Source organism: Phascolarctos cinereus, unplaced genomic scaffold (genome assembly GCF_003287225.1).
Source record: "Phascolarctos cinereus isolate Bilbo 61053 unplaced genomic scaffold, phaCin_HiC Scaffold_2;HRSCAF=192, whole genome shotgun sequence".
In the NCBI taxonomy this organism is placed as follows: Eukaryota; Metazoa; Chordata; class Mammalia; order Diprotodontia; family Phascolarctidae; genus Phascolarctos; species Phascolarctos cinereus.
Window position 1 is genome coordinate 64,124,913 of NW_027555625.1, and position 16,676 is coordinate 64,141,588.

The 16,676-nt window shown below is 44.5% G+C and overlaps 1 protein-coding gene across 4 annotated transcripts in view; it reads right to left on the reverse strand.

Moving 5' to 3' along the window:
- Positions 1-874: 874 nt before the first annotated feature.
- BEAN1 (brain expressed associated with NEDD4 1) overlaps positions 875-16,676 on the reverse strand; it is a 97,252-nt gene continuing 81,450 nt past the window's right edge. For all 4 annotated transcript variants that reach the window (XM_078149444.1, XM_078149446.1, XM_078149445.1 and 1 more), the window contains one exon: positions 875-4,418. In XM_078149444.1, coding sequence (XP_078005570.1) covers positions 4,073-4,418 — 346 coding nt within the window. In that variant the 3' untranslated portion in view covers positions 875-4,072. The remainder of the gene's footprint in view (positions 4,419-16,676) is intronic.

The following is a 16,676-nucleotide window of genomic DNA, read 5'->3' on the forward strand; positions in this document are numbered from 1 at the left end:
GTTTGGGGAAGAGATGATGATGAAGCTGTGATACTAGAGCTTGCCTCTCTGATGTGTCTGTCTCATCCTTGTTGGTGATGTTCAGTCATTTCAAACTCTTCATGATCCCATTTGGGGTTTTCTTGGCAAAGATACTGGAGTGGTGTGCCATTTCCTTCTCCACATCATTTCACAGATGAGGAAACTGAAGCAAACAGGGTTAAGTGGCTTGTACAGGGTCACACAGCTAGGACGTGTCTGAGGCTGGCTTTGAACTCAGGTCCTCCTGACTCCAGGGCCAGTACTCTATCCATTGGGCCACCCAGTCACCCTTTATCCCATCCTTTGAGTAATCTAATAGATATAAGATCATAGATCAAGAACTCAAGGGGACCTAAGAGGCCATCTAGTCTAACTCCTTCATTTCCATTGTGGCCTGGAGAGGCTAAGTGACTTGCAGAAAGTAGTCAGGGTAAGAGGCAGAATCAGAACCCAGGTCTCCCCTTTCGTACCATCCCATAGCAATTGCAGTCATTGACATGCATCCCTTGGGCAACTAACGTACCTAAGGTGGGCTCCCTCTGATCGGCAATTCACTTGGCTCCATCGTTGCCCATTCCCTCACTCCTTGGGAAGGTCAGAGCCCTGCTACTAAGAGTCAGACTAGATTAGAGGTAGCTGGATGGGGGTGGGGGAGTTTGACAAGGACACTGTCTTAAAGAACCTGACTCCACTCAGGGCTGGGAGATGGACAGCCTTAGGGAACAAGGTGCGGATGGGAGCGAGGTGGCGAGGGAGGATGGTACAGAGGTAGAGAAACCAGGTTGCCTCTATTTGGAATCTCCTTTCTGGGCACTGGTCCCCTGTAGAGCGCAGTATAACATTGGTCTGGACGAAGTGTGAAATAGTTCTTTATTGTGTAATTAAAGACAGCTCTACAGTAAACTCTGGATACACATCTTCCTGGTGGTAAAAGCCAGAATGACCTGAAAGTTGAGTAAGGACTATTCTTTTAAAAATGTATGGTCCCCTGAAATCCCTGGACCCAGTATTGCTGGAACAGGGCTGAAGATCATAACCTGTCTCAGGGACCACATAATCACTGTAGTCTCAAAAAAAAAATGATACCGGGTTTCAGATGAGATTAAAAAAAAAAGTCATCCCAGCAAGTCATTTACAGCATATAACCAGCTGCAAAATCATCCTGTGTGAACAATAAAACACTTTGTACTGCTTACAGATTCTAATTTTCAGAAACATTCAGGTGAAGGCTTGCTGGGTTAAAATGTTATTTGCTAAATCGAGGCATTTGAATCAGCTGCTGTTTTTGCTGTTTCCTTTCCTTACAAGTTTCAACAAGGTAAGAAAAGCCCAGCTGTGCACTCGATTACTAAGTTATGTCTACAAGTGCTACATCGTTAGTTATTTATTCAGAACAAAGAAAGAATATACCATTGCTCAATTCAGAGCCCAGCCCAAGAAAGAAAACATGTCCAGCTCCGTCTCTGTAGCCAGCTGCAAAAGCTGATGTGTCCTGAAAGTTTTTTTGGTTGGTTACTCACGCTTGCTACAGTGTGGAAGGAGGACAGGTTTCTTAGGAGACTCAAAGCCCTGCAGTGCATGTAGAAATCTATACAGTACGACAGAGAGAGAAGATAGATACATTTCCCCCTATAAAACAGTATAACCACCAAAGTGAACAGATAGCTGTTTGTAAACAATCCCTAGTATCCACAGAATGAGTTAGAGCATCAAGGCGGAAACAGAGCTAAAGAGCCTTTGAAAAGCAGTGAATAGCACTGGGAGAAACTCTAAATTTACGCAGAGTAAAATATAAAATCTTCATTTTTTTCTCCCCCTTCCTGGCCCCCAGCTCCTTAAAAAGTGATTGAATAAAAGTCATAGCCCTTCACTGGAGTTGGAAAGTTTAATGGGGTTAGGGGGAGTAGTTGGGGGGAAGCAAGAAACAAGATGAAAATCCTGGTATTTTAAAAAATGGGCCACAGGGACCTAAGATTAGGGGATTGAGAGTTGGCAGGGACCATGGAGGTCGTCTAGCCCAACCCCCTTATTGTACAGATGAGGAAACTGAACGTTTCCAAAAGGTTGTGACTTGTCCAAGGTCACACACGTAGTAGATAGAAGAACAGGGATTCAGCTTCAGGTCTTCTGACTCCAGCTCCCATGTTCTTTGGAAAACACCACTCTACCTTTAGAGTAAAAGCCCCAGATTTGGGGAGAAGCAGAAGGAGGGTTAGGAGATGGGGCTGATGATTGGACGGGTAAAACGGAACTTCTGGGTTCTTTCATGTTGCCTTTTTCAGGACCAGCTCTGGAATAATGGCTCCGGGCTGCAGAAGGGCCAATGTGGGTGGTTGTCCAATACCCAAAGCTCCCTCCAGTGGAGGGAAGTGTTGGAGGTTTCCAACGCAACTCCATTTTGTCCCCACATCCATGTTCAGAAAAGTCTGTGGCTCTGATAGAATCAACTGGCGCCTCCTTCCCCTCCTGAGACAGATCTCCATCCTTAGCCTCTGTCTGTCCTCTGGCTATTTGGATCCCAGCCAGAATGTTCTCATGCTGCTCAGAGGAAAGGTTTCTCATCTTATGGGATTGTAAGGGGTTCCTATGGCTGAAGAATTCTGGGGCTGATCCTCCACTGAGTTTCCATCCTTCTTTTCGGGGCTATGTCTTTCTCTCATCCTTTCTGGGAGATTTAAAGCCAAAGTTGTCTGGCCTGTCATCATGTGTTAACTAAATGTGCTTGGGTTGGGGCTGAGGGGGAAGATTGAAGCACATCAACTTCTCTGGGAAAATTTGCAGCCATAGACCCACTGAAGTTAGGCTTGTGTATGCAGCCCAATCCATCTCTTAGCCAAGAGACTCTTTTCTCCCTGATTGAAGCGTTAGTTGGTAAGTTTCTCTAGACTACAGCTCCATAAGGACATAGACCATATCTTACATAAACTTTATTATGTCCCCTGATTCCCAGCATAGGGGTCTGCATACAATAGATGTCTGCTTAATTGAACTGACAGGGAGACCACTCATCAAATATTGAGAAGTGATTGGGCCCAGGACACACCACCAGGCCAAGACAACTCTCACTCTCTTGTCAGGGCATTGTCCATTGGACCCATTAGTCCAAACCTGTGGAGAGGCTGTCTGACAGAGGCTACGAATGCCAGAAAATCAAGGCCATGGAGTTTAGTTCTGTGAGGAGCTGCCTCCCTTTAAATAAGCTTGGGCTTTGCCAACATTGGGACTCCATAAGTTCTTCCTGGCCACCATTTCCCTGCTGGGGGCATTCTCACAAGGTAGGCCTTCTGGGAATGACTTGATAGCATGGCTTACTTGGGTTCTTCTGGTCCAGACCAGTCAACCTTAGATCTGTGTGGGTGGTCTGAGAAGGATAAGTTCCAATCCAGGTTCTAGCCATTGGTTTGGAGGGACTGAGGGTGTCTACCGTTGGGCTCCTGCTCAGGTTGAATATTGTGGGTGATGGAGATCACTCTACTGCCTCTTCAAATTCATTTTAAAAGCTCATTTGGAAGGGAGAATTCTTTTTCCATTGATAGCATGAACCGCCGTTGACAACACCTGTCTATTTCCCCTGACCTCTGGCCCATGCTAGCACTCTCAGACTGACCAGCTTGCGTCTCTCTGAGGAGAGGACAGGGATGGGGGCAGAGAGTGAAGGGGGAATGGAGGTACAGCAGAGGTGACCTAGGGGCTGCCTGAACTGAGGCTGTAGCAGTTTAGGGAAGAATTTCCAATGCAGAAATCAGACTCTGACCACCTGGGTTACACCAACTTTGAGAACCTGCTGGGAAAGTGTGGGAAGAGGAAGGGGCTGGAAGAAAAGAGAGCTACTGCCCTGCATGTCCCAGGTCCTGAAAGGGACAGGGAACAAACACAAGGGAGTTTTGTATGTTGGGCTGGTAGTGAGAGGTTCATTCTATTATTGAATGACACTGCCCCCAACCTCGTGGGTTTTGTGTTCTTGTTGCTGTTTTCTCTGCATGTGTGTACGTGTATTTGCAGCTAGTCAGGCCCTTCCCTCTGGAGTGGGGCTAGCAAAGGCCAACCCTGGTTACACAGTCCTATCGAGAAGGGTCTGGTACTCAGCTGGGGAGCTTTTCAGACTCTGAAGAGGAAGGAGCACATTAGGGTCATGCACTACAGTTTCATAGGGTGGCACAGTTTCTAGGGCAATAGTGGAGATGGCTGCCTGTCCTTGGGGAAATCTGATGGAATAGCCAGCATCCCCCTCGGCCACAGGCAAAGAAGCCCCGTCTTCATCCTCATCCCTCTCCTCTGCCGCACTGATCTGGATGGAGACATCCCTGTCCCGGCAAGGGTCATTCAGTGAGTATGGTGGAGGGTCTTCAGTGGGGATGTAGATTTGAGTTGACCCTGGTCCCACACACTCCTCATAGCTGAAAAAAGAGAGAGAGAGAGAGACTTCTAAGACCTAGGTCTTGGATAAGGGTCCCTCCACTTCCCAAAATATTGTTTTCTATGTTTTCCCACTTAAAGCTCAAAGGTACTTTCCAGTTCTGATGTTGTATATGCTGACATTCTATACCCTTAAATCTTTTCCAGTCAACATTCTGTGTTTTAGCATAATAATCATAATATCAAACATTTATATAGTGCCTACTATGTGTCAGACACTGTGCTAAGTGCTTTACAAATATTTTTTCATTTGATCCTCACAACAACCTTGGAGGGTAGGTTCTATTATTATGCCTATTTTACAGATGAGGAAAGGCAGTTAGGAGGCACAGTGGAGCCACCTCCACTGGAGTCAGGACTTGAGTTCAAGTATAGCCTCAAACACTTACAAGTGGTGTGCCCCTCATCTGTAAAATGAGTTGGAGAAAGAAATGACAAACCACTCCAGTATCTTTGCCAAGAAAACTCCAAATGAGGTCAGGAAGAGATGGACATGACTGAAATAACCAAACAACAAAAACAGATGAAGAAACTGGGGCAAATAGGGGTTAAGTGACTTGTTCAGGGTCACACAGCTATTAAGTGTCTGAAGCTGGATTTGAACTCAGGTCTTTCTGTCCTATCCTGTCCTTCCTATTCACTGTATAATCTTACATCGCTAACATTTTGTGTCCTAAAATTCCTTCCAGGCCCGATGTTCCATGTTCAAGCATTCTATGGAACTATACTATAATTCTAAGACACCTTTTCAGCTCTGATATTGTCTGCATGTCCTACGAGCATAGCCCTGTCCTTGACCAGTCTGAGATACAAGAGGGGATGAAATTGTCCATGCCTGGAAGAACTTACAGTCTACATGAGGGGAACAAGACACACACACACACACACACACACACACACACACACACACATACACACACACATTGAATAACTAGGGAATACCATTCACACTGAATGAATAACTCAATATAGGGTACAAATTGCAAGTGCTTTTGGAGCTAAGAAGGGAGGGAGAAGCACGACTTGGAAGGAATCATCAGGGAAGTCATGGAGGAGGAGGAAGAGAAAGGAGACAATGACAACAACAATGATGTTGATGAAATTGACCTTGAAAGATGGCAAAAGGAAGGGTCAAGGGAACTTCAGGTCAGGGTGGTATGACATAAAGTTGCAATAAATCAGGTACAGGATGAATAGACTCAGAGTATTAGAAATAGAAGGGGCCTTTGAACAGAAAATGCTATCATAGAATGTTAGTGGTGAAGAGGACCTTCGATAATGGAATGTTAGAACTGGGTGAATCCTTAAGACGGAATGATTGAGCTGGATGAGACCTTAGAACATACAGTGATAATGACACAGCCTATTTGTGCTCAAGGGGAGCTTAGAACATGGGCTCTTGGTGGAGGACCTTGGACAGTGACTTGAGAACTAGAGTAGAGCGTAGGGCCCTAGAGGCCAACCCTCAGTTTACCTTTTCAATCTTACTACACCTCATTCCCCTTCACACACTTTATGTTTCTGTCAAACTGGTTTTCTTTCTGTTCCTCACAGAGGATGCTCCATTTTCTGTCTCTGGATCTTTGGACTGGCTATTCCCCATGGCTGGAATGCACAACCATCTCAATTCCACCTCATAGAAGGTCTGGTCTCCTTTAAGGCATAGTTTAAATTAGACCTGAGTGCAAATCCCACCTCAGACATCTACTAGCTGTATTACCCTGGCAAGTTGCTTTGCCTCTATCTGCCTCAATTTCCTCATCTGTAAAATGGGGATAATAATAGCACCTACCTGCTAGATTTGTTGTTAAGATCAAGTGAGATAATATTTATTAGACAAGTTTGCAAACTTTAAAGTGCTATATAGATGCTATTATTATTATTATTACTATTATATGAAGCCTCTCCTGGTCTTCCCAGCTGCAAATGCCTTCCCCATAAAATTGCCTTGTGTCTATTTTATATGCAAATATATATTATATTATATTATATATAAATATAAGATATGCATGTTTCTATACATAAATGTTATGTCTCTTGTTAGAATATAAACTCTCTGAGGACAGGGACTATTTCATTTTTGTTTTTGTATCCCTAGCACCCTATAGCCATATACATGGCATATAGTAGGGACTTAATAAATGCTTGTTAGTTGACTGACTGATTGAAGTGATTTGCTCAGTCCCAAAACTTATTGTGGCATTATCGAGACTAGAACCTTGTGCTTTTGAAAAGCTGGTACAAATCTGCTGTAGAACTTATCCTGGTTGGGGTTGAGGGGCAGTTCTTGAGCCATTTTGGCCAGCTGTTTTCCTCTCCAGGATCACTGGCATTCCTCTCTTTATCCTTTGATTTTTTCCTTTTCTTTTTTTTTTTGGAGGCAATCAGGGTTAAGTGACTTGCTCAAGGTCACACAGCTAGTAAGTGTCTGAGGCTGCATTTGAACTCAGCTCCTCCTGACTCCAGGGCCAGCGCTCTATCCAATGTGCCACCTAGCTGCCCCCCAATTTAGCTTTTTTCATCTAATTTCTTACATATCGTCTCCTCCATTAGATTGTGAGCTCCTGGACAGCCGAGGCTATTTGTTTGCCTTTCTTTGTGTCCTCAGCTCTTAGTATGGCTTCTGGTGCCTAGCGGGTATTTCATGAACGCTTGTTAACTTGATTTGTTGGTTCGGTCTTTTGTGGAAGAGGTACTGTAGCAAGGCAGAGAGATTGCTGGATTTTGTGTCACGGAGACATAGGTTCTACTCCTGCCCCTGGGCAAATCACTTACCCTTACTGAACCTCAGTTTCCTTATTTGTAAAACAGAGATATTACTAGCACCTGCCTCCCAGGGTTTCTTACGAGGTTCACATGAAATAATGTGGGTAAAACATGACAGAAATGTCAGCTTCTATCATCAGCTAAGTGAGGAGAGGCTCATCTCCAGGTTGGCTGCAGGGCTATGATTTTCTGGGTCACAGCAGGGTTTTAAGGCTGCTACTAGGTTGCAGACATTTTGCTGTTGTTGTTCAGTCATTTCAGCTGTGCCTGGCTCTTAGCGATCCTATCAAGGGTTTTCTTGGCAAAGATGCTGGAGTGCTTTGCCATTTCTTTCTCCAGCTCATTTTATAGATGAAGAAACTGAGGCAAACAGGATTTTCTTGGCAAAGATACTGGAGTGGTTTGCCATTTCTTTCTCCAGCTCATTTTATAGATGAAGAAACTGAGGCAAACAGGGTGAAGTGACTTGCCCAGGGTCACACAGCTACTAAGTGTCTGAGGTCACATTTGAACTCAGGTCCTCCTGATTCCAGGCCTAGCATTCTACCCATTGTGTCTAGCTGCCCCAAAGAGGATTAATACTTATGAAATCATAGATTACTAGATCATTGTGCAAACAAACAGCAGACATTTATCAGGCACCTACTAGATGTTGGTACTATGCTAGGTGCCTGGGATACAAAGTATGGTTATTATCTAACTTGCATTAATATGGTCTTTGTGGTTATGAAGCCCATTGGAACCTCACAAAAACTCCAAAGTGGGCAGGACGCTCACTTTATATTGGGGAAGCTGAACCTTCAGAGAAGTCATGTGCTTTGACAAAGGTCATACACCCGGTAAGATGGGGAGGTTACACTCAAAGAATTTCAATGGTCCCTTTCAGGTCCAACAATATGTCACAAGGCTGGGACTCCGGTTTTTTTCCTTTACATCATATCAGATTTTCTGGATTTTAGTTGGGAGGACCTCAGTTCAAATATCCAGTTTGTCAGTCATTAGCTGTGTGACCTTGGGCAAGTCACTTTCCTTTCCTCAGTCTTAGTTTCCTCATCTGTCAAAAGAAGGGATTGGACTAGACCAGCTTTACGGTCTCTTCTACTTCAGATTCTAGGATATGGGGATCATTCAATCCCTCTTATTCACACATGGCAGACCTCTTTTTGAAGCAAAGTGTTTTGGAAGTGGTAGTAAAGACAGGGTTAACATCTCCATCTGAGGTGTTCCCTTTGCACCAGGAAAAAAAATGGTGACTGTGGGAATAGTGAGTGGGGGTACCAGGGAAAATAAATCCAGATGTGGCTTTATTATTTTCAGTGGGACTGAATATAAGTTGGGTTTGTTGCCATGGAAACCTAGGAGAGTTTAACTAACTAGCTGTCATTCATGAAGAATGACCTTGGAAGGAGGGGGAGGCTTTTGGGGAGGGGAGGCTGAAAGTTGGGGGAACTTCTGGCCTTCAGGATCTAGGTGCAAAGCTGAAAAAACAATATGTATCTTTGATAGAAATGTTATTTTTGGCTTCATAAATCATTCAAGAGCCAGATTGCCAGAGAGACGCAGAAAAAAGCACAAACATGAGAAGACCTGGGTTTGGGTCCTGGATCTGACATTTGCCTAGTTGCTTAGCTCTTGGTAAATCCCGCAGCCTCTCTGGCCTTTGATTTCCTCCTTGGTAACATGAAGGGGCTTGATGAGATTATCTCTTAAGGTCCCTTTAGGAACGACCTTGTCTGTGTTTTATCCTTACTTATCTGTGTATATGTTGTTTCCCCCCAGTAGAATGTAAGCAGCGACGGTTCCTATTTCATCTCTGCATCTCCAGTGTCTACAGGAGTTTCTTGCATACAGCAGGTGCTCAATAGCTAGCATTTATAGAGCACTTGAATGTTCTCTCATTTGAACAATCCTGGAAGGTGGGGTGTGTGTGTGTGGGGCACGATTATTATTCCCATTTCAAAGATGAAGAAACTAAGGCGATGGAGTGTAAGTAGCCAGTAAAAGTCTGAGGCAGGATTGAAACTCAGCTCTTCCTGACTCCAAGTCCAGAACTCTAACTACTGCACCACCCGGCTGTCTAATACATTCTTGTTAAATTGAGTTGAAGTCTAGGTTTCTATATACACCATCTGCATCTATCACATTTGTGCCCCAGAGGAGCCTGGGGAGCAAACAGTACTTCAAAAATTCTGCCAATTAAACCCAAGGAGAATTTGGCATCCTCAGCAAGAGCGAGATTCAAGGGCTTGTGTAACATGATGGCTTAGTTAAGACCATCTGTTCTAAGCGTGAGGCCTGTAAACCTTACCAGCTCTCACTGTACCTCTCATCCACCAGGACTGGCACCATACCCATCAATTATCACCATCATTCATTCAGAAGTCATTTAAGTGCTTACTATATGCAGTGGTGCAGAGTGCTAGGCTTGGAGTCAGGAAGACCTGTGTTCAAATCTGGCCTCAGACACTTACTAGCTGTGTGACCTTGGGCAAGTCACTTCACCCTGTTTGCCTCCATTCATCTGTAAAATGAACTGGAGAAGGAAAAGGCAAACCATTCCAGTATCTTTGCCAAGGTGACCCCAAGTGGGGTCACCAAGAGTCAGACATGACTGAAATGACTGATGCATAGTTTTCTGAGGACATCCCAAGACAAATGGGATTCCACTTACATCCTCACGGAATTCACAACTGAATTAATAGCCTCCATTTCTGTAATACTTTAAGGGGTATAAAGTACTTCACAAGAGACTTCTGAGGTCAGTAAGCCTTCAAGGGCTACTTCTCCATTTTAATTGTGGAAAAATGAAGGCTCAAAGGGAGGAAATGACAATTTCTCTAGGCCTAGTTTACCTGTTTGTTAAATGAGGGGATTAGACTAGATGATTTCTTTAAGTCCCTTCCAGCTTTAATCCCTGTGACCCCATGACTAATACAAAGTGGGTAAGTGGCAAAGACCTGACTCCCCAATCCTTTGCTCTAGCCACTTCATCTCAGGACACATTCACATCCGCACATTATTGCATGAGATAATATTTGTAAAGTACTTAGCATGTATATAGTAGGCACTTATTAAATGCTTCTTCCCTCCCCTCTCCCAATAACTCTATGGTCACAGTTATAATTAAATGCCTCGTAGGTTACTATGCAAAGAGTTACGTGAGGTCCAAGGGAGGGAAGGTCATTTCCAAGGAGGGGATCAGGAAAGCTTTCTTGGGATTGGAAGCAAGGTTAATGTTCAGTCTGTGACCAAGGTGGGGGGAGGTTTTAGTCCATCAGTCAAACAGCACGCTCTATGTCAGGCACTGTGCTAAGCACTGGGGATACAAAGAAAGGCAAAAAACAGTGCTTGCCCTCAAGGAGCTTACATTCTAATTGGGGGGACAAAGCGTAGACAACTCTGTCCAGACAAGATATAAATGGGCCAAACTGGGGAATAATCTCACAAGAAGGCACCAAATAAGCTTAAAAAGGACTGGGAAGCAGAGCAGCTAGGTGGCGCAGTGGATAGAGCTTGGGCCTTGGAGTCAGGAGAACCTGAGTTCAAATCCGGACTCCTTCCTCAGACACTTGACACTTACTAGCTGTGTGACCCTGATTGCCTCACCGAAAAGAAAAAGGAGGAAAAAAAAAAGGATCGGAAAGGCTTCCTGTAGAAGGTGGGACTTCAGCTGGGACTTGGCAAAAGCCCGGGAAGGCAGGAGGCAAAGATGAAGGAAAGAATTCCAGGCACGGCAGACAGTCACTGAAAATGCCTGGAATCAGGAGATGGAGTGTCTTGTGTGAGGCACAGCAAGGAGACTGGTGCTATTGGGTTACAGAGTAGACCATCATCATGTGAGACTGTATGAGGTTGTAGAGAGCTTGCTGGGTTTGTAGTCAAATACAGGGGTGTGAGACCAGGCTTAGTCATTTACTGGCCACGAGAACAAATGACTCCCCTTCTCTTAGCTTCCGCTTGCTCATCTGTAAAATGGGCAGCTAGGTGGTTAGCTAGGGTATTCACTCCTCAAACTAGAGCCCCCACTAGTGTTTCACATTAACAATCAGTCCCTAGATGAAATGAGCTCTAAGCAAAGGCATTTACTGTTATTTAAAGCCCTGTAAAAGGTTGTTTAGGGCAGCACAGTGGATAGAGTGTGGGCCTTGAGTCAGGAAGACTCATTTTCCTGAGTTCAAATCCGGCCTCAGACCCTTAGTAGATATGTGACCTCAGGGTGCCTCAATTTCCTCATCTGTAAAATGAGCTGGAGAAGGACATGGCAAACCACTCTATATCTTTGCCGAGAAAACTCCAAATGGGGTCATGAAGAGTTGGACATGACTGAAAAACAACTGAAAAACAACAACAGAATAGGGATAATAATACTAACACTAGCTATCTTGAGGGGTTGCTGTGAGGCTAGAATTAGATAATACATGTGATGAAGCACTGCTTAAACAGTATTGGCATCAGTGTCACCATCCACCATGTTTCTAGCATTCTGTGGGTGTGTGGCACAGCATTTGGTATTCTAGGTTGGATGTTCATTCCAAGATTAATCAAAACAAAGATCTCACTGATAGTGGCAGTTAGACAACTTTTCTTTTTAGAAAAATTTTTAGCTCTGTTGGTGGATGAACTAATTTATCTACTGTCCTTTCTAAGGACCTACTATGTGTAAGGGAGTGGATCAGTCTCTGGGAACACAGAGATAAAAAAAATGGCAGCCCCTGATCTTAAGAGGTGACATTCTCATGGAGTGGGCAGTATTAAGTACTGGACTTGGAGTCAGGAAGACCTGGATTTGAATCCCATCTCAGACTTGCTATGTGACCTTGGGCAAGTCACTTAACCTGTTAGCCTCAGTTTCCTCATCTATAAAATGGGGATAGCAATAGCACCTACTTGCCAGGGCTGTTGTGAAGATCAAATGAGATAATATATGGAACGTGCTCTGGGACATTCCAAATGACTAGAGCCTCTCTCCTGAAATTTCCTTGTATATATTTGTATGTATTTTGCATATATTTATATGGGTCCATGTTTCTCCCTGGTATAATTTGTAAGCTCCCTGAGGATAAGGACTGGACTTGTGATTTCATTGGTTCTAGGGAAAGGGGTTCTTCAAATGTGGCCTGGAGACAGATGGGAATCTCCAACACCCTTTCAGGGAGTCCTCAAGGTCAGAACTATTTTCATAATAACACTAAGACATTTTAATTTCTAATATAGTAAATGTTAATTCACATAGTCCATATAACAGGAACTCTTCAGGGCCCTTAATTTTTAAGAACATAAAGGGGTCCTGAGACCAAAAAGTTTGAGAACTTCTGGTTTACGGAACTAAGGAGGCAGCTAGGTGGTACAGTGGTTAAAGGCTAGGCTTGGACTCAGGAAGACTTGAATTCAAATTCTGTCTCAGGCATTTACTAGCTAGCTGTATGACCTTGGACAAGTCACTTAACCACTATCAGTCTCAGTTTCCTCGTACATAAAATGAGGGAGTTGGAATAGATGGCCTCTCTAAGGCTCCTTCCAGCTCTAAATCTATGATTAGATAGGGCCAGTTAGGTAGCATAGTGGATGGAATGCTGGGTTTGGAATCAGTAAGACCTGAGTTCAAATCTAGCCTTAGATACTTACTAGCTATGTGACCCTGGGCAAGTCATTTAATTTCAGTTTACCTCATTTTCTTCAGCTGTGAAATGGGGATGATATAAGCACCTGCCTCCAAGGGTTGCTGTGAGGATCAAATGAGATGATATTTGTAAAGTGCTTAGCACAGTGCCTGGCACATAGCAAGTGCTATATAAATGTGCTATATATAACACAATATAATATAAAAATGCTTTATAAATAGAATCATTATTATTATCTTAGGATAGTATGAACTCATGGCAGCTAGATGGGACAGTGGATAGAGCACCTCAGAGTCTTACTAGCCATGTGACCCTGGGCAACCCTATTTGCCTCAGTTTTCTCATCTGTAAAATGAGCTGGAGAAGGAAATGGCAGACCGCATAGTGAAGACACAACTGGACAACAAGTGTGAACTCATGGGTGAGGAAACTTCCTTTTCAATACCTTCTCCACAACTTATACAGTCTTAGTTGCCTAGAACAGTAGTATTAAACTCCAATAGAAAGGGATCCGTGCAGACTGCAGATTAATTTAGAAAACCACAAATTAACATCATCTATGTTGCACTGTATGTTTATTTCTTTTGTTAAACATTTCCCAATTACATTTTAATCTGGTTCTAGCCCAGGCTGCTGGGCCTGATTTGATGTCTCTGGCTTTGCCTATTCAGACTTTTAGTGACTTACCCAGGTCACAGAGGTGCCACCTGAACCCAGGTTTTCCACACTTCAGGGCAGGCTCTCTAGCTACCACACCATGCTACCCATTTCATTTTTGCCTCTGTGTACACTTGCCCAGCATGGTGCCTGATGTAATAAATCCTTGTTGATTGACAGATTGGGCACAGACATAGGTAGTCAGAGGCCATTCAGTGGTATAGAAAGGGAGAACTTTGTGTTTGAAGGGATTAATTAACCTCACAAATGAAGGCCAAATTTTAAAACAAACAGTTCCATTTGAGCAGGTTGGTAAAAAAAAAGACAGGTTTTACCAAGAGGCAGCCCCAGAGAGGGGAGGTAAGGAATTTAAGAGTCTGGCTCCCAGCTGCTCCTGGAGAATGAAAAATAACCTTCCCCCTACAAATTTAAGGTGAAATGGAAACCTATTTCCTAAGAGATTGAGATGGAGAGAAATGATCGGAACACTTAGCATCTCTGTGGCCCTCGGTGAAGCTTTACCCAGATGTTTGGTGGTGATTAATCAGTGAACCCAGCCTGAGACCTCCAGAAATGCCCAACAATGTCACTGCTATTTTCCCAGGGAGGGAAGGAAGCCACAGAGGTTAAGTGGTTGGCCCCAGCGCAATGGTACTCCAGCCCAGAGTAGTGAGCTGCAAGTGAACAGGGCTCTAGTTGCTTTCTCTTCTTTAAGGGCAGTGTCTTGCATGTAGCAGGTACTTAATAAATGCTGGTTTTCTTCCATCCCTACCTGTCTCCTTTCCTTCCTTCTTCCTTCCTTCCTTCCTTCCTTCCTTCCTTCCTTCCTTCCTTCCTTCCTTCCTTCCTTCCTTCCTTCCTTCCTTCCTTCCTTCCTTCCCTTCCTCTGCTCCTTCCTTCTTTCCTTTGTCTCTCCCTCCCTTCTTTCCTCCCATCCTTTTTCTTTCTTCCTCCCTTCCTCCCTCCCTCCATTTTTCCTGCCTCCTTTCCTTCTTCTCTCCCTCCCTCCTTTTTCTTCCTTCCTTCCCTCTCTCTTTCCTTCCTTAATAAATTTTTGTTGAACTGAATGATGGGCCAAGATCTTCTGCCCAGACCAGCCAGGCCTTGAGGGTGGTATGTCGTGTTGCATAAGCAACATGGGGTGGGAAAAAAATACCCATAAGGGTGTAAGGCAGTTTGATTCTAGTGCTGACTTTGTCACTAATTAGTGAATGAACTAGCTGTGAATCACCTTCACTCCCTCCTTAGTTTCTTTCTCTGTAAAACATGGCATTTGATTAGTTTCCCTAACGCCCCTTTTTGGGACAGCCAGGTGGCGCCAGAGTGCACAGAGTGCACGGCCTGGAAGACTCATCTTAATATGAGGTCAAATCTGGCCTCAGACCCTTAGTAGCCATAAGTCACTTCACCTGGGCAAGTTACTTAACCCTGTTTGCCTCAGTTTCCTCATCTGTAAAATGAGCTGGAGAAGAACATGGCAAACCACTCCAGTAGCTTTGCCAAGAAAACCCCCAAGAAAACAAAGAGTTGAAGATGATTGAACAATAACACAACAATGTCCCTTCTGCCTCTAAGAGTCTCTGTTCCTAGATTCCTTCCTGCTTTAATACTCTATGTCCTGCTGGTTGTGATGGGACATGTCTACAGTCCCTGCTACTGGGAAGGCTGAGGCTAACGGATTGCTTGAGCATACGAGTTCTGAGTTGCAGTAGTCTAAGCCGACTGGGTGTCTTTGCTATGTTCAGTACCATGATGGGGAGTCACTGGGAATGGGGGCACCAGGTGCCTGAGGGGTGAATGGAAATTTGAGAGTAGGTCATAGCTTCCATGACGAACAGCAATGGGTTTGGGCTGGTGAATAGCTATGGTTCTTTCAGCCAGAGTGAGGTAGGGAATTACCTCAGAAGGCAGCCATTCTATGTACAATGTTCTAATATTCCATGTTCTTAGGTCTCCTCCAGCTTTAACATTTTATAGTTAGAAGAAAGGAGAAAAAGGAGATTTATTACTATGTGGTGTTGTTTTTGTTGTCAAATGAAAGTGGGGGGGGGATGGAAAGGCATGAATTGTGGAGGGGTAGAGAGAGAAACTCCCAACGGTGTCCTCAGGGGTGCTTGGGACATAGGGCCTCTTGTCAGGCCCATAAGTTACCCCCTTGCCTGGGGTTTACAAGTGTCTTAGAGCAGAGGAAACTCTCCAAAGGAACGGGACAAGAGCATGTCTTGTCTGACTAAGCCCATTGGAGGCCGTGAAGGGCAGAGATACATCAGCTTGTCTGCTTTCCCTTCAGGCCTGTCATCTGGCAGAATACCTCTCATGGAATCAATGTGACAGGCAGTGCAGAGGCTTGAGGATTCATGAGGGAATCAGCAGCCCCTGGGGAGGGGTGCTGGTGACCTCTTCAGGGCTGTCAGGATGGATTGAGCAAGTAGCTATCTGGAGTGGGACAGTTCTGGAGCCCCTCAGGACCCTGACCAAACCATGGGGCTCTGATGCCCAGTTCTTCCTAACCATTTCAAAGACCCTCAAAACTCCTTCTTGCAAGCAAGCGGCTGCTTTTAAGAAAACACACATGAAAGGGATCTGGTCCAGCTGCTGCTGCTGTGTGACCTCAGACAAGTGACCTCCCCTCTCTGGACCTGCGTATCCTCCCCTCGCTAAGATGAGAAGGTTTGACTGATACTGTGTAAAGTCCTTTCCAGCTCTGATGTGCTACCCATCTACTTTCAAATTTCCTGAGAGTGAGCTCGTAGAACATGAGACCCCGCAGAAGATAGGAGAGAGGAATGACAAGTGATGAGAGGCTCAGTTATTTGGCTCTTTACCAGTTATGTGGTGGGTTGTATCACCTGAGGATTCAAATGTTAGAGTTCATCCAGTCCGCTCTTTCATTTTACATATGAGAACACAGGCCCAGATAAGGAAAGCCACTTATTTCAGATCAGTTCAAGTTAATAAATGGTAGAGGTTGGAATTTGAACCCACGTTTCTTCCCATAGTACCATACTGCCTCCTAGTCAGAGTCTAGGCTGGAAGGGAATGTATATTACCTGGCACCCTATAAAAAAAAATCAGATCCTGAATCTTAGGCCTTGCTAACCTGATTTGGCCTCTCAGGGCACCATTTCTTCCACTTGGAGGCTGTCCAAATGACAAGAACGATCAATCACTGGGGCCAGGGAACCTGGGTTCCAA